The 27,153-nt window shown below is 38.2% G+C and overlaps 1 protein-coding gene and 1 long non-coding RNA gene across 3 annotated transcripts in view; one reads left to right on the forward strand and one right to left on the reverse strand.

Moving 5' to 3' along the window:
• Positions 1 to 77: 77 nt before the first annotated feature.
• The window catches only part of iffo2b (intermediate filament family orphan 2b), a 90,736-nt gene continuing 63,660 nt past the window's right edge, over positions 78 to 27,153 (reverse strand). Inside the window, exons 3-8 of one of the 2 annotated variants that reach the window (XM_061938737.2) lie at positions 15,529 to 15,624; positions 9,076 to 9,246; positions 8,777 to 8,925; positions 4,196 to 4,355; positions 4,016 to 4,114; positions 78 to 1,419 (exon numbers count right to left, since the gene is read on the reverse strand). In XM_061938737.2, the coding sequence (XP_061794721.2) occupies positions 1,186 to 1,419; positions 4,016 to 4,114; positions 4,196 to 4,355; positions 8,777 to 8,925; positions 9,076 to 9,246; positions 15,529 to 15,624 (909 nt within the window). In that variant the 3' untranslated portion in view covers positions 78 to 1,185. Of the gene's footprint in view, positions 1,420 to 4,015; positions 4,115 to 4,195; positions 4,386 to 8,776; positions 8,926 to 9,075; positions 9,247 to 15,528; positions 15,625 to 27,153 lie in introns of both variants that reach the window. The other variant, XM_061938729.2, reaches the window with a different exon arrangement.
• The window catches only part of LOC133586358 (uncharacterized), a 46,452-nt gene continuing 28,342 nt past the window's right edge, over positions 9,044 to 27,153 (forward strand). The window contains exon 1 of the long non-coding RNA XR_009814152.1: positions 9,044 to 9,234. This is a non-coding gene — a long non-coding RNA (uncharacterized lncRNA). The remainder of the gene's footprint in view (positions 9,235 to 27,153) is intronic.

Genomic DNA, 27,153 nt, shown 5'->3' on the forward strand with positions numbered 1-27,153 from the left:
TACATGTACTGTATCTGTGCTGCACAAGGCTCGAGAGGCAAATGATGCCCTTCCTGTTTGCTTGTGGAATAAGGCAAATTCTCATGAATAGGGAGATAGAACGGGAGAAGCAAATAAAATGTGCTGTAGAAAAAACACCTGCTTTGGTTAAAAGGCTAACTGTAAAGGTTTTTAGGAGAAAACAACAAAATAAAACAGGCTAGTCTATATACGCAAGACCAGCTACATTGCATAGAAGTTCAGTAGTGCACTGACGCATTCATACAAAATGTTCCTCTTTGGTGCGTTTCCTCGGAACATTTGACTTTGACCCTTTTTATCCTTCCACGCTTCAACTCAAAAACAGGCAAACTTATTAGTAGCAATCAAAAGAGCACATATCAATGCACATGCAGCTCCATCTGCTGGATCTGGTTGGTCACTGCACCATTTGGCCCCAATGCAAGCTGACAGTAACTGCAAAAACTGAAAATATTCTCATCCTCTCCCTATATGTCAGGGGTGTCCAAAGTGCAGCATGTGCTTAAAACAAATGTATACTGTGCTAAAAAGCATCAGCAAATATAGGGGAGAAAAGAGCATAAATGCTCAATGAAAAAATTAAAAGTTGAAATCTTAACACAAAGCTCACATGCAGGTTGTTTTTCTTTTAATATACAGTATATTACTTTTTAGCACATTCAATTTTCTTTAGCCTTTTTTTTTTACAAAATGAAAAAGTATCCCCTTTATTTTATCAGTATGCGGCCCAATGTGGAGAAGTTTGAACACCCCTGTTCTACACTGCTATCCTGCATAATCAGGTCCTAAGAAAAGAACCAACATTTACATGACGACAGCTTCTGTTGTGGCGTATAAAATATTACCGGACAGCAACAATTGCTTCCAACACAACAGGGCGGAGGACGTGAGACACCTCGGACCCCTGACTCCTGCCTTTTACGTCTCTGATGCTACACCTCCTAATATCCTTGTCTTTGCCGTTTCTACAAAACAGCGACCTGAAAAAATATGAGCGCTGAGCCACAAGGAATTGTGAGTTTTCAATTCAATATCCAGAAAGGAAAAGAGCACTCCTTTTTTTTTTTTTTACATTAACCCCCACCATCTGCGTCGAAACCAAATTGTTAGAAAAGCACCAATTCTGTGAGCAAAGCCACTCAGAACTTCCCGACAGAGCCGTCATCAACTAACGGGGACTTCGGCGTCTCCATCTTTGTCCGAAATCTCGTCCTGGATCTCGTCGGTGTTCCCTGAATCGCTGCTGGCCACAGAGCTGAACGACGGCGAGGTCCTGCCGCCTTTGATCATGCGCCGGCACGTCTCCATCTGCACGTCCAGGCCCCTCTTCATGCTGCACATCTCCATGTACTCGTGCAGGTGTCGGTTCATGTCGCTCTTCGCCGTGGCCAACTCCTCCTGAGGGGAGCAAAGACGGACATTTAACATCACGACTCGTCATTAGTCAGCTCATTTGTGTTAAGGTTTTGTATTTGGAATGTTAGCCTCAACATTCCTATTAGCAAGGAATCAATTAGTTGATGCCAATTTACTTCATGCCTTATCCCAATTTTGTATGGATTTTTTTAGCCTTAAGTTTGAATCAGCTCGGCAAAACGATAAATCGATTTGTTGATGGCTTGTTTCGAGTTTTTAATTAATCGTCATAATAATTATACAAGGGAACCTCGATTTACAAACATCTCTATTTGGAAACTTTTCAATTTACTAGCTTATAGATCGAGCCAAATTTGCGTCCGTGTGCAAACCAGGTCTCTGTGTACGAACGCTTCATTCAGTCGTTCATTTTGTTCCGCCTGCAGGCAAAAAGCAGGGCGCAGCACTGTTGTGGAGGCGGAGCCTTCCACGTCACTACCCAGTGTTTTAGCGTGTGTTCCTTTTTTTCCATTTTTTTCCCCTTTTGACAAGTTTGCTGATTCAATATGAGTCCTAAAAAGCATGGAGTTACGGTAAAAGGAGTTAATTAATAGTGCTTATAAGTATGGAATAATTGACGAAGCAGGCTTCGTACCACAGCAAGTTTTATTTGTGATGAGACCAAATTTATTTACAGTGGAGGAGAAGCTACCTCTTGTTCAGCGGCGCCTCTTTTCAAGCGCACACACACAGCCCTTCCCCCTGATCCCTACCTTCTCTCCCTCTGTCTGCTTTTTTCTCACCAGATCCTCCTTTGCCGATGTTAATGCAAGTGGATTTTCCTTTTTATATTGTTGGATATTGTAGCAATATGGTTGTTAAAGTTATGGATTATTGTGATTTCTCATCGTTTGTTCATTCTTTTGTTCCTGCAGAAGCACATTCTAATGTTCCCGCAATATGCTGGTGAGTAGCACATACATACACTACATGGTTTAACATTTTCACTGACATTATCCAATTGTGAGCAAAGAAAACAATTCAACTTGAACACATAAAACATCAATAGAGAATTTTGGACCAGATCTTAAAAGTGCTGTTTTTAAATGCTTCTCCTCTAACTTGACTGAGTTAACAATGTTTTGTTGTCTGAATAATAACAATAGGCAGGGGTAAATATTGTTATGCTCACATTGCTACTGTTCTGAAAGACTGTATTCTTTATGTTTGGTTCATATGCACGGTTCTGTACTACTTTGTTATGGAAATACAGTTAAAGTAAATGTGCAGATCTGGTAGACAGACGGTAAATAGTTGCAGTGAAAGACGGACCAATTAGAAAAGCGATTTGAGACGTGATAGTCAATTCAGCAACAATTACCGTATTTTTCAGACTATAAGGGGCACTTAAAATCCTTTAATTTTCTCTAAAATGGACAGTGCGTCTTATAACCCGGTGCGCCTAATGGACATAATTCTGGTTGTGCTTACCGACCTCGAAGCTATTTTATTTGGTACATGGTGTAATGATAAGTGTGACCAGTAGATGGCAGTCACACATAAGAGATACGGCAGTAAATAACACCAAAACTTTAAATGTTCCATTGAGAATATAGAACATTACACACGGCGCTCGAAAATTTGTCAAAATGTTTTTAGTACGACTTCGGTAAGCTATTAAGCCGCACCACTTGATGGATTGTTGGCGCACTAAACAGAGTAGTATTATGGTGTGTTCGTATAAGGACCGCAAAATGTCACCTATTAGCAGACATCTGGCGTTTTGTTTCCCAATATTATGCAAAATCAACTTTTCTTACCTTTTGGTACCTGCTGATCTGTATTTGGGATCTGCATAAGTCCTGAAAACTTGCGTGCGTCAGCCATTGTAGTCTGTAGTGATTCTGTAGTTGATAAGCTTCTTCTTTTTCTCTATCTTCTTGTTATGGGACATTCATCCTCCGCTGTTGCCATTTCTAATATAAAGTGGCGTAAAGTTCTTACTTATATCTGTCAGTAGACTAGCTATAAAAGCGCTAAAAACTGTAGTGGGTTTACATAATTCACCCACGGAACTTTAGTTATTAGAGGGTTCCGGTCGGACGGTTTTTCACGGGACACATTTCCGGCGTTGATGTTGCATTATTGAGCCACGGATGAGAAGATGCTGCTCCTTTATTGATTTAAGTAAAGTCTGAATGTCATGCAAACAGTTAACTCCATCTTCTGACACTTCTTCCACTCCCGTCCTTGCACACTACACCGCTACAACAAAGATGACGGGTAGAAGACCTGTCCAAGGTGAGCCACGTAGGTAGGACAGCTTACAAAACGGCGCATCCTGAAGAGACGCTCAGAAAGGTACTTGAAAATGGTCTGTAAAATATAATCTATGCAACACTTTCACCAAATAACTACCATTACATGTTATGTAGACCACAAGATAGTGTTTTACATTTAGAAAAAAAATCATAATATGACCCCTTTAATGCGCCCTATTATCTGGTGCGCCTTTTGTATGATATAGACCTGAATAGACCCGCTCATCGGCAGTGCGCCTTTTAATCCAGTGTGCCCTATGGTCCGAAAAATACGGTAATCAAACTTTTCACGGTAATGTTTGACAGTAAAGAGCTACCTCAATCTGTCCAATGGTTTCCTGGTATTCCTTCTCTCTGTTCTTGAAAAGCGACTCTGTCTCATCGATGAGGCTGCCCAGACTTTTATCATTGGGTTCCTTAGAGAGAACAGCACATAGGTCTGGGTTCAGGTTACCAATCATCCACTTCATTATCGGTTTTAAAGAGGTGGGTCTCACCGCTTCGGTGCCGTCTCCCGGTAAGGCGTTGGTGCTGGGCGGCGCGGTGAGGCCACACGGCACGTTGTAGTTGGCGAAGTCCTCCCATAGCAGCAGCGTCTCTTCATTCTCCTCCCACGTTAGACTGTCACAGTCGTCGTCCAGCTCAAAGGTCTCGCGCCTAGCAACAGAGGGGTTATCTGAAGGGTGTCTGCGTGGGACACGGGACAAACGGAGAGGAAGAAAAGACAGAAAGAACTAGTAATGCAGGCACCTGGTTGATTAAGCAAAGGTTGCATGCAAAGAAAGAAGTACACCCACGCAAATTAGTAAAGGCTCTAATCATGTTAGAAAAGACAGTAAAAACTTTCCATGTTTAGCACTGAACAATCATTAATTCATCATAGAAAGTGAAAATAGTCTATTTAAGCACAATGCTAACAGCTAGCATTGCAAAATGTGTCGACCCATACTGGGTAAGTGCGAAAGACTAATGACAAAAACAGTAAGTAGGACATGCTAACAACATGTGTGGGCCCACAATGCTGAACCCTAATGGTATAAACAGCACATGCTAACAGCTAGCATGCTAACAACAAATCCCGAACCAAACCAGGTAAGTGTACTTAAGACTAATGACATAAACAGTAGATATAACATACTTACAGCTAAGCATGCCAACATCTATGGATCAAATCCTGTAAGTGTACTAAAGATTAATGATATAAACAGTAGGTAGAACATGCTAACAACGTATATGGACCCAAATCACGTAAGCGTACTAAAGACTCACGATATAAACTGTAGATAGAACATACTTACAGCTAAGCATGCTAACAAGATCTATGGATCAAATCCTGGTAAGTGTACTAAAGACTAATGATATAAACAGTGGGTAGAACATGCTAACAACGTAAATGGATCATGAATTGATTTACGTGGACCCCGACTTAAACAAGTTGAAAAACCTATTCGGGTGTTACCATTTAGTGGTCAAGTGTACGCCATATGTACTGTACTGTGCAATCTACTAATACAAGTCTCAATCAATCAATCAATCAAAACCAAAACCAGGTAAGTGTACTAAAGACCAACGATATAAACAGTAGGTAGAACATGCTAACAACGTGTATGGACCCAAACCAGGTAAGCGTACTAAAGACTAATGATATAAACAGTAGGTAGAACATGTTAGCAGCTGGCATGCTAACAACGTATATGGACTCAAACCAGGTAAGCGTACTAAAGACTAACGATATAAACAGTGGGTAGAACATCCTAACAACGTATATGGACCCAAACCAGGTAAGCGTCCCATGACTAATGATATAAACAGTAAGTAGAACATGCTAACAACATATATGGACCCAAACCAGGTAAGTGTACTAAAGACTAACGATATAAACAGTAGGTAGAACATCCTAACAACGTATATGGACCCAAACCAGGTAAGCATACTAAAGACTAACAATATAAACAGTAGATAGAACATCCTAACAACGTATATGGACCCAAAACACGTAAGCGTACTAAAGACTAACGATATAAACAGTAGGTAGAACATGCTAACAACGTATATGGACCCAAACCAGGTAAACGTACTAAAGACTAACAATATAAACAGTAGGTAGAACATGTTAGCAGCTGGCATGCTAACAACGTATATGGACTCAAACCAGGTAAGCGTACTAAAGACTAACGATATAAACAGTGGGTAGAACATCCTAACAACGTATATGGACCCAAACCAGGTAAGCGTCCCATGACTAACGATATAAACAGTAGGTAGAACATGCTAACAACAAACCGGTATATGGACCCAAACCAAGTAAGTGTACTAAAGACTAACGATATAAACAGTAGGTAGAACATCCTAACAACGTATATGGCCCCAAACCAAGTAAGTGTACTAAAGACTAACGATATTAACAGTGGGTAGAACATCCTAACAACGTATATGGACCCAAACCAGGTAAGCGTACCAAAGACTTACGATATAAACAGTAGGTAGAACATGCTAACAACGTATATGGACCCAAACCAGGTAAACGTACTAAAGACTAACGATATAAACAGTAGGTAGAACATGATAGCAGCTGGAGATGCTAACAACATGCCCACGCTGGGTAAGTGCTAAAGACTAATGATATAAACCAGGGGTCCCCAAACCTTTTGACTCGGGGGCCCTATTGGGTTAAAAAATTGGCCAAGGGGCGAGCTATCTATTTGTATATACATATATATTTTTTAATGAATTATTGTCACACCCATTACCCGCTGTAGTAATCACTGTAGCGCCATATACTGATACTGTACTTGGCGTAGTTACTGTTGATATTTAAATTGATGCGCCCACTCAGACGTTAGCTTAGCATGGCTTTTTGTATCCCCTACAGTGTGTAGTGTAGAATGCTTGCCCATGTCCTCTAGTAATAATCATACTTGTAAACAGCTTACTTTATTTGCCAACATGGAGGCGAGGATTAGTGATATAGAAGCGGCTTTGCCTTATACTAGCCGCGCTCACGAGCATGGATGCTATATTTCAATGAGGATGCATTTGTTGCTGTAAACTTGCGGGACACAGTTACAATGTGTCATCCACATACATTATTACGATATGGCAATATAATTCAAATCTATCGTTGGCCAAATGTATATCATTTATATTGTGTGTGTATATTGTACAACCCTAAAATAGACTATAGAATGCTAATGCTAACACATTGCAAGATAGCAGCTTCAGTACAAGCTCTAATGCAAACCTATGAGATTTTGATATACTTTGTGTTGTGTTTTATTTCAAATGGCGGCTGAGACTAAAATAGATGCAAACATGGCATGCCCACATTTAGTAAGATAGTAACTTAAATACCGTATTTTTCGGACTATAAGTCGCAGTTTTTTCTTCATAGTTTGGCCGGGGGTGCGACTTATACTCAGGAGCAACTTATGTGTGAAATTATTAACACATTACCGTAAAATATCAAATAATATTATTTAGCTCATTCACGTAAGAGACTAGACGTATAAGATTTCATGGGATTTAGCGATTAGGAGTGACAGATTGTTTGGTAAACGTATAGCATGTTCTATATGTTATAGTTATTTGAATGACTCTTACCATAATGTGTTACGTTAACATACCAGGCACGTTCTCAGTTGGTTATGTATGCCTCATATAACGTACACTTATTCAGCCTGTTGTTCACTATTCTTTATTTATTTTAAATTGCCTTTCAAATGTCTATTCTTGGTGTTGGCTTTTATCAAATAAATTTCCCCCAAAAATGCGACTTATACTCCAGTGCGACTTATATATGTTTTTTTCCCCCTTCTTTATTATGCATTTTCGGCCGGTGCGACTTATACTCCGAAAAATACGGTACTGAAATATATTTGCAAGAGCAAGAGCCAGAAACAATTCCAAATGACAGTGAATAACATGATAACAGTATGCTAACATACAACAAGATAGCAACTTGAATACAGATACCCATATATATGTCTTTTTTTGGTCTTATTTCAAAAAGGTTATTAAAACTGGATACAAATTTAGCACAGTAGCAATAAGATGCCCTGGAGACAGAGACAATTTCAAATGACACTGGATACATGTTAACAGTATGTTATTATTCAACAAGATAGCAAGTTGAGGCCATAAATCCAAACAGACTTTACAACTTTGTTTGGTCCCATTTCAAAAGGTTATTAAAACTGGATAAAATGCTAACAGTATGCTAACATACAACAAGATAGCAACCCGAGTACATAAACTCATACAGATGATACATCTTGGTTTAGTCCATTTTCAAAAGTTTACTTCAACTGGATACAACAAGAGAGCAACTTGGGTACAGAAACCCATATTGAAATGTACAATTTGGTTTGGTCTTATTTCAAAAAGTTACTAAAACGGTATAACATGCTAACAGTATGCTAACGTACAACAAAATAGCAATCTGAGTAAAGAAACCCATACAAATTATACGCATTGGTTTGGTCCTATTTTAAAGGTTACTGAATCTGTATACAACGCTAACATCTCAAATATAGCAAGATCGTACATTAAAATACAAAAGCACCAAGGCAGATTTAAAACAAATATACGTCATGTCCTGCAGCCAGAAACTTTTAAAATACTACTGGATAATTGATGAAATGGTAAGTTGCTAACAATTAGTATGTTCACATAAAGCAAGATAGCAGCTTGCAGACAGGAAGCAGAATTGCAGATTAGTAAGATTTTCACATGTTGCAATGTACAGCAGCAAGATATGATTTCACAGGCGTATCGGATGCTAACCTGCTAACACTTGCTATCGTATATCAGAAAGCGCTATTACATATCAAAAGGACTTTGATGGATAACATGCAAACAGAGATTCTAGCATACAGCAACATATAGAGAAAGAAATTTAATAACTATATTTCAATTTAGATTAGATCATTCAGTAAGTCAATGTATTATTATACTAGCCATTTAGCTGCAATACTCCAATACAAACACTAGAGGAAGGCGACGGACTACTAAACAAATCCTCCCATCCTGGTGCAGGGAGACTGCAGACTAGCAACATGGTTGTAATGTGCAAAACTTACAGCTGGTTAAGCATGCGCTTCATTTCGTCCGTGATGTTGAGTGTCTCCTCCTCCTCTGAAGGGCTCGGCTCTGCGTCCATGTCTGTGACCTCCTCGTCGGGCGCCACTTTGCGCTCTTTCGCCTTGCAGCACGCCATGGCCCCCTGGGACTAAAATACACAGTACACGCCCAAGTTACCACATGGTTTTCTCTTCCATTCAAAGTCCCTCAAAAGACAATAATTGTGAAAGGTGCAAACTAAGCTCTAATTTGTATTTGCAGAGGGTGAGCAACTTGGATACCATAAAAAGAAACCCACCCTCTCTGGCAGCGATCTGGCCGGGCTGACGTTGAACATCTTGGACATGTCTTCAGAGTTGCGTTGCTGCGCCACATCGCACAGTTTGGCCGTGATGTCGATGCGTCTGCAGATGTCCATGTCCACCCGTCTGGCTTTCTCCTGAATCTTGGAGTCCAGGTCAGACATTTGCTACACAGAGAACAAACACTGGGTGTGATTCAATGCAGCAAACACCAAGTTCATTTCAAGTTAGTAAATATTTGACTGAGTGTTAGAACTTTTGTACAACACTATCTAAAAATCAAAAAGCAAGAATCTGTTCCTTTAGACCTAATAAACTCCAAACCAATAGGGGGCAGCAGATTGCAATTTGTGGGTTAATTAAGCACATTGCTAACTTAAACCATAACTTATAATTAATTTTATTTAAGTGTTGTAAAACATGTCACAATGTATCCTGTATGATACAGTGTTGCTACACCAGGACTCGCTGCCTTTTTTTCACGATTGTAGATATAAATACCTATCAATTCAAGTAAATACTGTAGATATTTAAATTCATCATCCACTGTTTTTCTCCTCAATACAGCCTATATATCACAATCGCTGTGTCATCATGCTAAAACACTGTACTATAATATTGTGATATGAGTTTATAAATTTACTTTGCAATCTATATATATATATATATATGTATACCTGTGTATATATATGCCTGAGATCGGTAGGCTGCGAGTTCAAACCCCGGCCGAGCCATACCAAAGACTATAAAAATGGGACCCTGCTTGGCACTCAGCATCAAGGGTTGGAATTGGGGGTTAATTCACCAAAATGATTCCCAGGCGCGGCCACCGCTGCTGCCCACTGCTCCCCTCACCTCTCAGGGGGTGATCAAGGGTGATGGGTCCAATGCAGAGAATAATTTCACCACACCTAGTGTGTGTGTGACAATCATTGGTACTTTAACTTTATATATATATATATATATATATATATATATATATATATATATATATATATATATATATATATATATATATATATATATATATATATATATATATATATATATATATACATGTATGTATATGTATATATATATATATATATATATATATATATATATATATATATATATATATATATATATGCATTATACATTTTGTCCAATATTTTGGGTAGTAATTACTATTTTTTAAATTCCACCATGCAGTACAGTTTGGTTTATTACCATATGCATTTTTTTTGTTTTCTATTGTGAAGACTAGAGTGCCATAATATCCAAACTAGGGATGTCAAATGATAATTTTTTTAATCAGATTAATCACATTTTAGAATTTGTTAATCACGGTTGATTGCTCGCTTGCACAATTAAAATTTGCTTAAGAAAAGACCCCAACATTTGTACACAAAGGCTAATTTTTAGTCAGAATGTCATCCAGGAACGTTTTTAAACATTTTACTTGAATGCATGTCACTTATATGCACAAAACTTGGTAACAGTTTTATCCAAAATTCTTTCAGGCTGTATTTTGGATTGAAATTTGCCAGCGAGCACACCAGTCAGAGCCTCCTTACACATTTTTGTACTGACGTATGCATTGATCTGATCGCTGACCGTTAAGATAAAAGAGCGTGTACTGGTAAAATAAATTACATCATTAATCTAAGTGTGTTCATGATTATTGTGATTAATCACTTGAGTTAACTTGTGAAACTCAAGTGTCCACTTTAAGCACGTTTTCGTTGGAAGTTTCAGCTGGACCGTTTACTTGTAAAGAAGGGAATCAGACATGCTACTCTGCGCTGATTGGTCGACAGAACGTAGTCCCTTATGAGTTCTATTAGGATCCAAAGAAAACAATACATTCATAGTCAGTGGCCTAGTGGTTAGAGTGTCCGCCCTGAGAAATCGGTAGGTGGTGAGTTCAAACCCCGGCCGAGTCATACCAAAGACTATAAAAATGGGACCCATTACCTCCCTGCTTGGCACTCAGCATCAAGGGTTGGAATTGGGGGTTAAATCACCAAAATGATTCCCGGGCGCGGCCACCGCTGCTGCCCACTGCTCCCCTCACCTCCCAGGGGGTGATCAAGGGTGATGGGTCAAATGCAGAGAATAATCTCGCCACACCTAGTGTGTGTGTGACAATCATTGGTACTTTAACTTTAACTTTAAATCATGTTGGGAAACTGTGGAGGGTCAAATGGGACAACATTTTAAAAAACCCTCTTTAGTTAATTATTAATTATTTACTTAATGTGTTATTTATTACATTTAATTATTCAAACATTTCATTACCTACAATTTTTTAATTATCATTTAATAATCGTCTAATTGATTTCCTTATTTCATGATTGAATTAATTATTTCAACAATGTATTAAAATATTCCATGACTTAATGATTTCATTATTTCATGAACCTGTGTGTCAGCTCCATGGATGTATTTTTATCTGTCAAACTGACCCATCAATGTCAGTGGGCGGGGCTAGCACACATGATTGCTTTGGTCTGAAGCCTGGAACCTTACAACATGGCAGCTGATTCATACTTTTTGGGTAGTTGGTTGTAGATATTTAAATCCTTGCGGAGTGTGTGGAAGCAAGACCTGCTGACCCACAACATGTAGCAGTTAAAGTAGAGGAATTTATTAGAGTTGTCTGAGGTATTTCCGCACTTTCAGACCAAGATATCCACCAGTACTGCTTCGCGTCTCTGGTCAAAGTTCCACAGACAAGTGGAAGTCCTGGGTAACCAATCAGGTGTTAGGATCCGCCGGCTGAGTTTGACAGATAAAATCAATAAAGCTCTGACACACAGGTTTATGAAATAATTGAATAAATCATGGAATAATGAAATAATAAAATAATGAAATAAATAGTTATTGAATGATTATTTAAATGATTAAATAATTAATTGAATATTGAAATAAGTAAATACACGATTAAATAATTAAATGTACTTTTTAACATTGGTTTGGTTTGGTTTTGAGTTTATTTTGAAGATGCATACAATTACAACATGATGCATCACAATTTCCAGTTTCTCTTTTGAACATGTTAGAAAAGTAGTAGGAAGAAGCAGAGCTTATTTAATCCTTTCCCATTACATAGCAATTGCTAAAACTTTTGTTCACTTCCAGATCTCAATTTATTCACAATATACACTATAAATAATAATAGTAAAAAATAAATAATTATTGAAGTAAGTTGTATTTCATATGGTGAGATGAATACGATCATCAATAAGTTCAGAATGTTTATCATGGTTCTTATTCTTTGTACTTTGTAAACACTTTAAGTTTGAACAGTTTCTTAAATTGGATCATATTAGTACATTGTTTGATTTATTTACTTAATCCATTCCATAATTTAATTCCACATAATGATATACTAAAGGGTTTTGAGTGTTGTACGGGCATACAAATGTTTAAATTACTTTTTTCTCTAAGGTTATATTTCTACTCTTGTTGAGAAGAATTGTTGTATGTTCTTCAATAGCAGGTTATAATTTGTTTTGTACATAATTTTAGCTGTTTGGAAACTCACTATATTGTGGAAGTTCAATATTTTTGATTCAATAAATAAAGGGTTTGAATGTTCTATACATCCAACATTATGTGTTATTTTAACTGATCTTTTTTGTAACACGGTTAGTGAATGAAGTGCACATTTGTACTTATTTCCCCATATTTATAACTCAGATATGGTAACACTAACGAGCAGTAGAGAATATGAAGTGATTTTTGGTCCAATACATATTTAGCTTTATTCATTATTGACTTGTTTCTTGTCACCTTATGTTGCATATTTTTTATATGAGATTTCCAGTTTATTTTATCATCAATCATTGCACTTACAAGTTTAATTTAATTTACTACTCTTTCAATGTTTATTCTGTCTATTTGTGTTTGACTTTCTCTTCTACTGTTACCAAATAGCATAATTTTAGTTTTACTGAGGTTTAAGGATAGTCTGTTTTTGTCAAAGCATCTCTTTAATTTGTTAATTTCTTCTGTTATTATTTGTATTAGCTCCTGTGTGTTCTCTCCTAAACAAAACACAGTAGTATCGTCGCTGAATAATACTAATTAAGTCTTTTGTAACTTTACCAATGTCATGGCCACTCCCGCCATCAGTGTGTGAATGGGGGAATGTGGAAATAGTATCAAAGCGCTTTGAGTACCTTAAAGGTAGAAAAGCGCTATATAAGTAGAACCTCTTTTTTTTTTATATAAAGATTAAACAATTTTGGTCCCAGTATAGATCCCTGTGGTACATATTGCTTCCTGTTGGTTAAGTAGCTTCTTATCCAGTTTAAGACCAACCCTCTAATGCCATACCGTTCTAAGGTTTTGATTAAAATATAGTGATTAATTGTGTCAAATGCTTTATAGTTAGATCCATCAACACTGCCGCTGCACACTGTTTACTATCTATTGCATTGGTAATTTTCTCTGTTATTTCGATTGAAGCCATCGATGTTGAAATATTAGCTCTGTATCCGTATTGGTTCTCAGCGGGTATTCTATATTTGTTAATGAAATTGTCCAATCTGTTATTAAACATGAATATTACATTAATGACACATTCAAAACACATTCATGTGTTTCATTCAAATTATAATTAATTAATGACACATTTAAGTAACTATTTAAAGATGTATTTATTCATTTATTTTGTCCCATTTGACCTTTCATAGGAAGCATCCTAAAGTGGAGTTTATGCCATTTACTTGTTTTTATTTATGGATAATGTTGGTACGCAGCACTTGCATATTTCATTAGCTAGTTGCATGTTTGCTCACAAAAAATTACTGTATTTATGTAGCTAACACAGTTATTTCCATCCATGAAGGTACAAGCCTAATCAGAGAACATCACATCTTTTGAACAGCTCTTTTAACCGATTCGCAGTTGCGAGCCATTTATTTGCAAGCTGTTTCTTATGCAAGATATGCGTACCACCCTGCTGATAAGTAGGCTGGGACTAGGTTGGGTAGTACAATTTTGTATTCACATTTATATTATGTTCCAGTTTGTATTCCAGTTTTATTTATACTTTTTACATACATTTACACATTATATTCTTGCTTATTATTTGTGTATTTTTTCTGTATTGTTAAATTTTCCTACAATTACAAAAAATTGTAAATAGTGAGGGCTTCACGGTGGCAGAGGGGTTAGTGCATCTGCCTCACAATACGAAGGTCCTGAGTAGTCTTGGGTTCAATCCCGGGCTCGGGTGTGGAGTTTGCATGTTCTCCCCGTGACTGCGTGGGTTCCCTCCGGGTACTCCGGCTTCCTCCCACCTCCAAAGACATGCACCTGGGGATAAGTTGATTGGCAACACTAAATTGGCCCTAGTGTGTGGATGTGAGTGTGAATGTTGTCTGTCTATCTGTGTTGGCCCTGCGATGAGGTGGCGACTTGTCCAGGGTGTACCCCGCCTTCCGCCCGATTGTAGCTGAGATAGGCTCCAGCGCCCCCCGCGACCCCAAAGGGAATAAGCGGTAGAAAATGGATGGATGGATGGATGGATGTAAATAGTGATGTCATTGTCAAAGCATGATGATATGGTACCATTTTATGGAATATTTTCCATTAAAACACAACAAAAATGAATTTAGAGTCAATATTTCACAATAAAACCCATTCATGGAGAAATATGGATGTGAATGTTAGACTATTCTCTGTGCTACCGGTGGTTGTTTCCTCGATTTAAAAAAAAAAAAAAAAAAAAAACTATAATAATGAGCAAGTCTTTTGAACGACTCCTCCCTTCAAAGAGCCATAAATCCTATCTCTAATATAAACTGAAACAGGGCAACATTAACTAATTGGTTCACTTTCTAATGCCCTCTTTTGGCCAAGATTCTTTGTACAAATTTTACAACACAAAACTCTAAAGGTCTTCTTATATTTGCTTTGGAAAATATTTTTTTAGATTAGGTTAGTTCTTTTAAGCAGCCAAAACATCTTTAACAGGACCACCCCGATGATTGTAAAACAGACTAACACGTCTAAGAATGACGGACATACAAAACCTCCACTACACGTCAAAGTCATTACTTCCCAAGATCCAAGTCTTCCATTCCACTTACCTGTGTCTGTATTTTCACATGTGGGATGAGGTAAAACACAGAAAATACATTTTTTACACACTTGAAATAGGGAACAAATGCTTCATTGTTAAGCAGGATAAACAACCACACACTTTTAGGTGCATTTATCCCTGAGCAAGCCAATGCTGGGAGGGATCAGCCCACTGCAGTCCATCACTGCTGTATCTCACTCAGAACCAGAACTGGCAAAGAAAAATACACCCCCGCTTCCAATAGGAACAAGCTTTCAGATCTAGCATCAATGGATTTGTGCCTTTGATTTGCCGCCCAAATAAAAAGACGGAAGTGGTTTCCGAATTTAGTGCTGCATAGGAACAATAAACTTAGTTCAGAATAAGTACTTACATCACTCATCAGGCTTTTGAAGACCACCAGTTCCGCCTTCAGTCGCTCCACCTTTTCGTTCATTTCGTCATGAATCTCAGATGACTCTCTGGCCCGCTGAGTGGACATCAGAACACAATACACAACGTTATTAGGGAAGGATACTGTCCTGGTTTAGCTTGATACAGGCTTGAGTCCCTATGTCCATGAAATTGGTCACGGCAAGAACTGTTCTAAGTATTGAATTTGTGGAATGCAGTGTTGGCTGAGCAGCAGAAAAGTCGGTTCAGGGGCTTTTATTTGTCGCCTGAACCATACTGGGCTCAAACTCAAGATGCATTGATTGATTATTGCCACATGTTCCCAAGGAGAAGCATATCTGCCCCTTTCATCCAATCACAAACATACACTATATTGCCAAAAGTATTTGGCCACCTGCCTTTACTCACATATGAACTTGAAGTGCCATTCCATGGAATTGTCCAAAATGTTTTGGTATCCTGGAGCATTCCCTTAGTTCCTTTCACTGGAACTAAGGGGCCAAGCCCAACTCCTAAAAAACAACCCCACACCATAATTCCTCCTCCACCAAATTTCACACTCGGCACAATGCAATCCGAAATGTAGCGTTCTCCTGGCAACCTTCAAACCCAGACTCGTCCATCAGATTGCCAGATGGAAAAGTGTGATTCATCACTCCAGAGAAGACATCTCCACTGCTCTAGAGTCCAGTGGCGACGTGCTTTACACCACTGCATCCACGCTTTGCATTGGACTTGGTGATGTATGGCTTAGATGCAGCTGCTCAGCCATGGAAACCCATTCCATGAAGCTCTCTGCGTACTGTACGTGGGCTAATTGGAAGGTCACATGAAGTTTGGAGCTCTGTAGCAACTGACTGTGCAGAAAGTCTTTGCATTATGCGCTTCAGCATCCGCTGACCCCTCTCTGTCAGCTTACGTGGCCTACCACTTGGTGGCTGACTTGCTGTTGTTCCCAAACTTTTCTTATAATAAAGTTGACTTTGGAATATTTAGGAGTGAGGAAATTTCACGACTGGATTTGTTGCACAGGTAGCATCCTATGACAGTTCCACGCTGGAAATCACTGAGAGCGGCCCATTCTTTCACAAATGTTTGTAGAAACAGTCTCCATGCCTAAGTGCTTGATTTTATACACCGGGCCAAGTGATTAGGGCACCTGATTCTCATGGGTGGATGTGTGGCCAAATACTTTTGGCAATATAGTGTATGCTGGGCCGATAACACATTTTGCTGGACAATATATTGTCCCGCAAAGTATTGCCAAAATGATTTTGAAACCAAATTAGGCACTAATATATAGAATATTAATATAAAGGCTAGTAACCCTGGTCCGTGTACCTTCTGTTCATTCTATTTCGAATTCTTAAATGCAAATCAAAATACAAGTTTCGGGCCATTTTTTCTATTTTCATTTCTGAAACAAAAGTTGAACAACTATTTAATGAAACTTTTTAAAAACAACAATGGGACTTCTGCTGAACGAAGGTGTTACCGTTATGCTAAAAACATGCTAAACGCAAAGGAAAAGCTAAAATACTGCTTTTGGTTCAATTTGTCATCACACAAACACACATTTTTGCATTTTGGATTAACGTATATTTGATTTTTGTCTTTATCTGTAAAAATAAAAATCTATAAAAGGAAAACCGCACAAAGTCAAATTTTATGGCATTATTTCAATAAAAATCAACCATTTTTTTGTTTGTTTTAATATCTGCCATATATAATAAACATTTTAAAACGGCCCTAATTTAGTTTTTTGATTTGCGTTTAAGAATTCGCAATAGAGTGAACGGAAGGTAGACGAACCAAATCTCTCAAACACAATGAACTTATATTTTTCGTTAGTATTTTTTGACCTTGTAATTGGAACGCCAAGAACTTGTGATTCTCCTAAATAAGTAAACGAATAAAAATACAAATAAAATGGACTCTCAATCTCTGGTAGCAAAAATGGCACCTGATTAAGTATTGAACGTCTTTAAAAGCAGTTTTTTCCTCAGTTGAATAAAATGGGGATAGGTGTTTTTTTGTTTGTTTGAAGCCGAAACATTACCACAACAGTAGACTTGGCTTTGAAAACAACTTTTTTCCTCCTAATTTTTGTTATCTAATGACCTTTTTACCACCAGCGGGCAAGGCTCTGTTTGTGTCGGAAACTAGCAGTCCTGACTCCACTTTTATCATCAAAAACAATTAATATTTATTAACACACACAATGAGTACCAGTGCCAATTCCCAGATACAGGGAATCGGTACCACATAGGTTCAAATGTGAACAGTACCCATCCCAAGTCGGCGGTCATGCTAAGGACATTGCAGCGAGAGTCCTTGAGTAAAATTGGCAGCGTTTGTTTGTGATGAAGCATGTTAAGTAATTTACAATTATTTTAAGTCATCAAAACATTTGATTGCATGATACTGTGGATCGAGATCACAATTTTTTATTATTTTATGATTGTTTGCAAAGCTTAGGTCACAGTTTTAGTTGGGTTATGGGAAAATTGTAAAAAAAAAAACCTGAAATATCAACACGGACCACAAAATGTATTTCTATTTACTAAATAGAATTTGACAATCCAGTAGGAATTGCGTGTGAATGCCCCCTTGCTGAAGCTGAACTGAAATGCTGATTGGATGTAGAATGACTTTTGGAAACATTTGAATGTTGACAGTGTTTGAATGTTGAAGAGCTGACGCTAACCTGAAACTGTGTATCACGAACCATGATTTTTTTAGTTAAATTATATATAATTAGCAAAAAAAAGCTAGCATTAAATGTTAGCATGCTAATGTTCTCACAAGTATGCTAACAGTTAACGTGCTAATGCATGTTAACTATTACCATGATTGCATGACAGCACCGAGTATCACAAACCATGATTTTCAGGTTTAAACATACACAATTAGCACACAAAAACTAGCATAAAACATTAGCATGCTAATGTTCTCACAAGAATGCTAAGAGTTAACTTGCGTTATTCCAGAAAAGAAACTGGAATTATTTGGGAAAGGGAAAACATGTTTTGCGCTCGATATATAGGAGTAGTAGTGTGTGTGGATGGTTGAAAGGTCGTAATCGGGTTTAAAAAATGCAAAAAATGTTGAGAATTGAGGGCATTGTAGAACTATGAATACGTCCATTCATTTAAATGGGAATTTCCTGGAAAATTGGGAATTTCTGGAAAACCGGGAATTTTGGAAAATAGTGATCCTAGATGATATGAATGGGTCGGTGTTGGAATTTTTCGAATCGGTTGAAAATAAAATGTTGACGTAGTAACAGTTTGACTGGATAATTACTGGAATTTCGGGAAAACCAAAAATTTGTACGGGAACAAAAGTTTTGATTGTGAAGAATGTACTGAAGGTGGAATGGTCAAAAACAGTTGAAAAATGGGGACTGTGAAAACTTTGGTGAGCGGAGTGTGTGGATGGTGGAACAGTTTGAATCGGGTGAGAAATGTTTAAATAGTGCAAGTTCAAAAAATGACCCGGAAATATTGGATAATCTGGGATATTTATTTTTTATTTTTTGAGGGTTCTTACGATTCCTGGTCGAGCCGAACGTTTTGATCCTTAACGGATCTGATCGGATGAAAACTGTGGGCTGTGGCATCCGGCAAACTTTTGAGGCGGAATAATAATAAATACACTATATTGCCAAAAGTATTTGGCCACCCATCCAAATGATCAGAATCAGGGGTCCTAATCACTTGGCCCGGCCACAGGTCTATAAAATCAAGCACTTAGGCATGGAGACTGTTTCTACAAACATTTGTGAAAGAATGGGCCGCTCTCAGGAGCTCAGTGATTTCCAGCGTGGAACTGTCATAGTCGTGAAATTTCTTCTCTCCTAAATATTCCAAAGTCAACTGTCGGCTTTATTATAAGAAAATGGAAGAGTTTGGAAATAACAGCAACTCAGCCACCAAGTGGTAGGCCACGTAAACTGACAGAGAGGGGTCAGCGGATACTGAAGCGCGTAGTGCACAGACTTTCTGCACAGTCAGTTTTTACAGAGCTTCAAACTTCATGTGACCTTCCAATTAGCCCACGTACAGTAAGCAGAGAGCTTCATGGAATTGGTTTCCATGGCCGAGCAACTGCATCTAAGTCATACATCACCAAGTCCAATGCAAAGCGTGTGATGCAGTGGTGTAAAGCACGTTGCCACTGAACTCTAGAGCAGTGGAGACGCGTTCTCTGGAGTGATCCATCACGCTTTTCCATCTGGCAATCTGATGGACGAGTCTGGGTTTGGAGGTTGCCAGGAGAAGGCTACATTTCGGACTGCATTGTGCCGAGTGTGAAATTTGGTGGAGGAGGAATTATGGTGTGGGGTTGTTTTTCAGGAGTTGGGCTTGGCCCCTTAGTTCCAGTGAAAGGAACTTTGAATGCTCCAGGATACCAAAACATTTTGGACAATTCCATGCTCCCAACCTTGTGGGAACAGTTTGGAGCGGGCCCCTTCTTCTTCCAACATGACTGTGCACAAGTGCACAAAGCAAGGTCCATAAAGACATGAATGACAGAGTCTGGTGTGGATGAACTTGACTGGCCTGCACAGAGTCCTGACCTGAACACCTTTGAGATTAATTAAAACGTAGACTGAGAGCCAGGTCTTCTCGACCAACATCAGTGTGTGACTTCACCAATGTGCTTTTTAGAAGAATGGTCGAAAATTCCTATAAACACACTCCGCAACCTTGTGGACAGCCTTCCCAAAAGAGTTGAAGCTGCAAAAGGTGGACCGACATCATATTGAACCCTATGGGTTAGGAATGGGATGGCACTTCAAGTTCATATGTGAGTCAAGGCAGGTGGCCATTTTGGCAATATAGTGTAGATTATTTTTTTGGTGTAGAGTCTTCTGTGTGTGAATGCTTGGGCATTTAACACAATGACATTTAACAGTTGCATTGTTTTCTTGCACAACTTTTTTGGTATGATTTTCATTCAGCATGTGGGTATCGAACAAGCCCATAAAGGTCTAATCTGGTCCATATCCAAATGAGGACCGTTTGGCCTTAGTGAAGTCTGCACTTAACTGATTGCTATTGAATGCACAGTACTTTTCCAAAACAGCTTGCATCTCTCCCATAAAGCAACATCTTTGTCTGCGCTAAAAGGTTAAAGCCCCCAGGGGACGCTGCTCCACCTCTACGTGGTGTTTTTTTTTTTGCTGACCTCCAATGCAAATGTGCACAATCGATGTGAGCGAACGCAGAAAGAGGTCAGGATGCCGACTGACTGTTTGCCTCAAGGTGTGTCGCTATAAACTGATTAGGATTCTGTTTTGCTCACATATGGACTCGTGCAGATGGTTTTGTAATTCTGTTATAGCCTCTTGACCAAGCGAGAAATAGCCCAAGGTAATGTTTTGAGTGCCAATATAGTCCTGGTTGTCTTATCCTTTGACATTTTACATGATTCTTCACAAACAGGGAACTAAGACCCCTGCTTCAGAATTCAAATGGTTTATTCTAGTCTGCCGAATCCTAACGTTTATGTCATTTTCCACAAAAACAGGAAGTAGGCTGCTAACTAAGATACAGACACACTAACAAATAAATTTCGCTCCATGATTGTTTTAACGTTTTGCATTTGAGAGCCTCCCTCTGCCCCAGATTATAAATGCTAGACTCCTGTCTGTCTAATCCTATCATCAGGAAGTACCCTGCCAGCAAACACAACACACAGCCATCCCAACAAAAATACTTTTGTTACACAAATGTAGGTGCTCTTTTTGTGTCGTGATAGTAGTACCTGAACCTTCAAGCCTAATTGGTTCTGTGAGGGAGCGCTTAACTCAAAACACTTAACTCAAATCAACGTTGCCCATTAAATTTAATTAATATCACTTTATTGGTGTTTGGCCCCCCAAAACGGCAACATTTTAACATGTTACGTGCCTTTAAAAATTAAAAAAAAAAAAATGTTTGTAAGAAATATTGTCCAAAACCAGTGAAGTTGGCACGTTGTGTAAATCGTAAATAAAAACAGAATACAATAATTTGCAAATCCTTTTCAACTTATATTCAATTGAATAGACTGCAACGACAAGATATTTAACGTTCGAACTGGAAAACATTGTTATTTTTCGCAAATATTAGCTCATTTGGAAGTTGATGCCTGTAACATGTTTCAAAAAAGCTGGCACAAGTGGCAAAAAAGACTAAGAAAGTTGAGGAATGCTCATCAAACACTTATTTGGAACATCCCACGGATGTACAGGCTAATTGGGAACAGGTGGGTGCCATGATTGGGTATAAAAGCAGCTTCCATGAAATGCTAAGTCATTCACAAACAAAGATAGGGCGAGGGTCACCACTTTGTGAACAAATGCGTGAGAAAATTGTCGAACAGTTTAAAAACAACATTTCTCAACCAGCTATTGCAAGGAATTTAGGGATTTCACAATCTACGGTCTGTAATATCATCAAAAGGTTCAAAGAATCTGGAGAAATCACTGCACGTAAGCAGCAAGGCTAAAGAATGCCCATGACCTTCCCTCAGGCGGTGCTGCATCAAAAAGCGACACCAGTGTGTAAAGGATATCACCACATGGGCTCAGAAACACTTCAGAAAACCACTGTCAGTAACTACAGTTCGTTGCTACATCTGTAAGTGCAAGTTAAAACTCGACTATGCAAAGCGAAAGCCGTGTATCAACAACACCCAGAAACGCCGCCGGCTTAGAGCTCATCTAAGATGAACTGATGCAAAGTGGAAAAGTGTTCTGTGGTCTGACAAGGCCACATTTCAAATAGTTTTTGGAAACTGTGGACGTTGTGTCCTCCGGAACAAAGAGGAAAAGAACCATCCAGATTGTTATAGGCGCAAAGTTTAAAAGCCAGCATCTGTGATGGTATGGGGGTGTATTAGTGCCCCAGGCATGGGTAACTTACACATCTGTGAAGGCACCATTAATGCTAAAAGGTACATGCAGGTTTCGGAGAAACATATGTTGCCATCCAAGCAACGTTATCATGGACGCCCCTGCTTATTTTAGCAAGACAATGCCAAGCCACGTGTTACAACAGTAAAAATGCCCCTGTGCCAACTTTTTTGCAATGTGTTGCTGCTATTAAATTGTACGTTAAATATTTGCAAAAAATAATTTTGTTTCTCAGTTCGATCATTAAATATCTTGTCTTTGCAGTCTATTTAATTGAATATAAGTTGAAAAGGATTTGCAAATCATTGTATTCTGTTTTTATTTACGAATTACACAAAGCGCCAACTTCACTGGTTTTGGGTTTTGTACAAAAACAATACAATATAATGTATTACTAACAACTACAGTGGTTTTATGAAGTAATGTAATAATAATGCACAGCATTTACCACGGAGAGTGGACTTTTACAGTATCTCCTTCAAGTTGCTTTTCAGTCAAACACACTTCAACAGATTCTCCATATTTTCATGGATAAATGTGTGCCGTTTAGATATTATTTTAACATTCTTGGTTGGTGTTATAAACTCATTCTGCTTCAGTATGGTGGAGACTTGCAGTGACACGCTCCAATTGCTTCACCAAGTCGACCACCCACTCTGTCATGTTTTTGATGATGTCTTTCTTTAATTCAATTTATTTCATCCACTTCTTTTTCTCAGCACTGTCCTCAACACTATTTTTTTTCCTTACCATGGTTGAAAATCAAAGTTACTGTATGTTGATTTTTATGGGCTTGATTGTGACATTTGTTACGCCAACTGATGGCGGAGATGCTTGTGACACTTTTGCTTGCAACCTAGAGCTTAACAATTAACTGGGGGACTGTTCTTATCTCTAAACTCTCCTAAATTCAGATACAACTGTACTTGGAAAAGTTGACTGCCTAGTTCATGTAGTCAAACACAAATAAGCCAATCCTGGGTTGTTTACAGGGGAACCTGCACTTTTTTGGGAATTCTGTCTATCATTGACAATACTTATGTGAGACAAGAACACATATGTTTGACTTTTTTAATGCATTCTAAGTCATAAATATACGCTAGCAAAAGTCAGCTAACAATTATAATTAGGGATGTCCGATAATGGCTTTTTTGCCGATATCCGATATTCCGATATTGTCCAACTCTTAATTACCGATACCGATATCAACCGATACCGATATATACAGTCGTGGAATTAACACATTATTATGCCTAATTTGGACAACCGGGTATGGTGAAGATAACGTCCCTTTAAAAAAAATAAGATAAATAAATTTAAAACATTTTCTTGAATAAAAAAGAAAGTAAAACAATATAAAAACAGTTACATAGAAACTAGTAATTAATGAAAATGAGTCAAATTAACTGTTAAAGGTTAGTACTATTAGTGGACCAGCAGCACGCACAATCATGTGTGCTTACGGACTGTATCCCTTGCAGACTGTATTGATATATATTGATATATAATGTAGGAACCGGAATATTAATAACAGAAAGAAACTACCCTTTTGTGTGAATGAGTGTGAATGAGTGTAAATGGGGGAGGGAGGTTTTTTGGGTTGGTGCCCTAATTGTAAGTGTATCTTGTGTTTTTTATGTTGATTTGATAAATAAAACAAAAAAAACGATACCGATAATTAAAAAAATGTTACCAATAATTTCCAATATTACATTTTAAAGCATTTATCGGCTGATAATATCGGCCTGCCGACATCTCTAATTATAATAATAATGCACTTTACATTTGCGTACAAATTTCAAAGTGCTACAGCAGGGTTAAAAACAGACTGAATTAAAACAATATAATAAAAGCTTAACAAAAACAAGTATAACATGCCTAAAAGGCAGGTGGTACAAATCAACAGTAGGCCTTCCTGACCAAAAATTAACACAATGGAGTTCCTAATGAGTCGGTCTATTTCGCCTATAAAGCACTCTTTTGAGATAAAAAAAAAAACCTCCATCGTTTGATATACACGCTGTAAGTATATTTGTAATAATATACTGTACACATGTAATATTTATGTATTTTGCTCATTTAAAGCATTTGGCAGCATATTAATTTCACAGACGCGTCACAACGTTCGCGTTTCCCTTCAACAACAACACTACTAATCATGGCAGACTTCATGAGACACATTAACGATTACTTCGGGATAAATGATGATCTAAAACCTTATATTTTTGAGTCTCCACTGTAAAAAGTCTGCTCTCACTGGGATGCCGACTGATGGAATATTCATATCGTCCTGTTTAGATGAAGAATTAATCATAATTCTCTCCCAAGTTGTCTTTCTCGCCATCTCTGGGCCTAAGTTTGGTGTCAAAGTTGACCAACTTCTTGGTTTAAGGCCACAACCTTTTACTATCCAGGTGAGAGACATGATTTATAATCTAGACTTAACTTTCACCAACTCAAATGCGATGCAGCAGCTCACCGGCTCAATATGTCAAATTCAATACAGCAAATAAGCCAGTAAGCGCTGTGCGATCACGGCACTGCTAAAAAAAAGTTTGTCTATATTAGCGCTTATAATAACAATATTGCTAAAACTTGGTTAATACTCAGGTCACGAGATGTAAATGGAGTATTGTTGGCAGTTTTTGGATGTTTTTTAGATGGCTTTTTATGGGCGGAATAGTGTACCGGTACTCCCATTAGGTGCATTGTTATCCACCTTGTACTTGCTGTATTGTCCCGAGTTAGAATGCATAGAAAAGAGAAAAACGTGTTCTTGTCTTACAAGGTAATTGTGAATGAAAGACAAAATACCAAAAAAGTGCAGTTCCCCTTTAACTTCTATTAAATAATTGTATACCAAAAAATACGAGAACAACAATAATGGCTAGTGGTCGAAGAGAAAATATTTAACAAATAAATGTCCAGGGTTTGCCCAATAATGGCAAGATACCTGGGGCGGGGTTAGGGGCGTGGTCACCATGATGTCATTGCATAATTTGCTATGATGAGCATACTTGCCAACCTTGAGACCTTCGAATTCAAAAGATTGGGGAGGGGGTTTTGAGGTGTGGGGGGACAGGGTTGAGGTGGGCGGGGTTTGGTGGTAGCGGGGGTGTATATTGTAGCCCGGAAGTGTTAGGGATGCAAGGGATTCTGGGTATTTGTTCTGTTGTGTTTATGTTGTGTTACGGTGCGGATGTTCTCCCGAAATATGTTTGTCATTCTTGTTTGGTGTGGGTTCACAGTGTGGCGCATATTTGTAACAGTGTTAAAGTTGTTTATATGGCCACCCTCAGTGTGACCTGTATGGCTGTTGATCAAGTATGTCTTGCAGTCACTTTCGTGTGTATGTAGAAGCCGCATACAACATGTGACTGGGCCGGCACGCTGTTTGTATGGTGAAAAAGCGGACGCGTCGACAGGTTGTAGAGGACGCTAAAGGCAGTGCCATCACGGCACGCATTTAATATTGTTGACCGGGTGAAAATCGGGAGAAATTCGGGAGAATGGTTGCCCCGGGAGATTTTCGGGAGGGGCACTGAAATTCGGGAGTCTCCCGGAAAAATCGGGAGGGTTGGCAAGCATGATGATGAGGGACAAGCAGTGGAAAATAGATGCATGGATGGATATGATTTTCTTTAAGAAGGCTAAAAAATTATGTATACAGTACATACATTTAAAACAAATCTGTGTTATTAATTAGTATTAACATATATTTTTCTGTATAATTTTTGCAATATTTACAATTTTTGCTGCTTGTACGATGTATTTTGTTGAGAAGTGTCTAGAGACTTTTTTTTATACTAAAAACAAGCAGAAAAAAAATTTGCATCTTTTTCTGGTGTTATTATAGACTGTGCTCGTGTTTAGAGACTTTTGCCCCTGACAAAAAGCTAGCTGCAGCAGGCATGACATCACACTTCTTAATATTTGCGTGGTCACCATGATGTCATCGCATAATTTGCTATGATGAGGGACAAGCGGTAGAAAATGGATGCATGGATGGATATGATTTTCTTTAAAAAGGCTACAAAAAATGTATACAGTACATATATTTAAAACAAATCTGTTATTAATTAGTATTAACATTTTTTAATATATTGTTTTGCAATATTTTACATTTTTGTATTTTGTTGAGAATTTTTCAAGTGTCTAGAGAATTTTAGTGACTTTTTTTATACTAAAAACGAGCAGCAACAAATTCAGCATCTTTTTCTGGTGTTATATTAAGACTGTACTCATGTTTAGAGACTTTTGCCCCTGACAAAAAGCTAGCTGCAGCAAGCATGACGTCACACTTCTTAATATTTGCACATTTTGTAGATCCATGTGCGCAGGTATATCTGGGATATAGTGAAGTACGTCATCAGACAATCACGTGCGTCTTGTTTACATCAAAACATCCGGTTTCAGAAGCCCTGCTTTCTGTGATTCCGCCGGCCGAATTTCGTAGCATTACTTGTCAATAGTGCGCAAACATTAGGCTATATACTGTATATTTGTTCATACTGTAACGACCTGCCGGTGTTAATATTGTTTGTGTGGTTTTGATCTGATGTTTGTTTCCCCGTGATCTCAGACACATTGTCTGTGCCTGAAAGCAGATTGGCGCAGAATGAGGAAATGTTGTTTGTTTGTCCGGAGAAGCACATAGATGAAAGTGTTTGCACGGGAGTAAGAATTTGGCCGCCTGTTATC

Source organism: Nerophis lumbriciformis, linkage group LG03 (assembly GCF_033978685.3).
Source record: "Nerophis lumbriciformis linkage group LG03, RoL_Nlum_v2.1, whole genome shotgun sequence".
Classification (NCBI taxonomy): Eukaryota; Metazoa; Chordata; class Actinopteri; order Syngnathiformes; family Syngnathidae; genus Nerophis; species Nerophis lumbriciformis.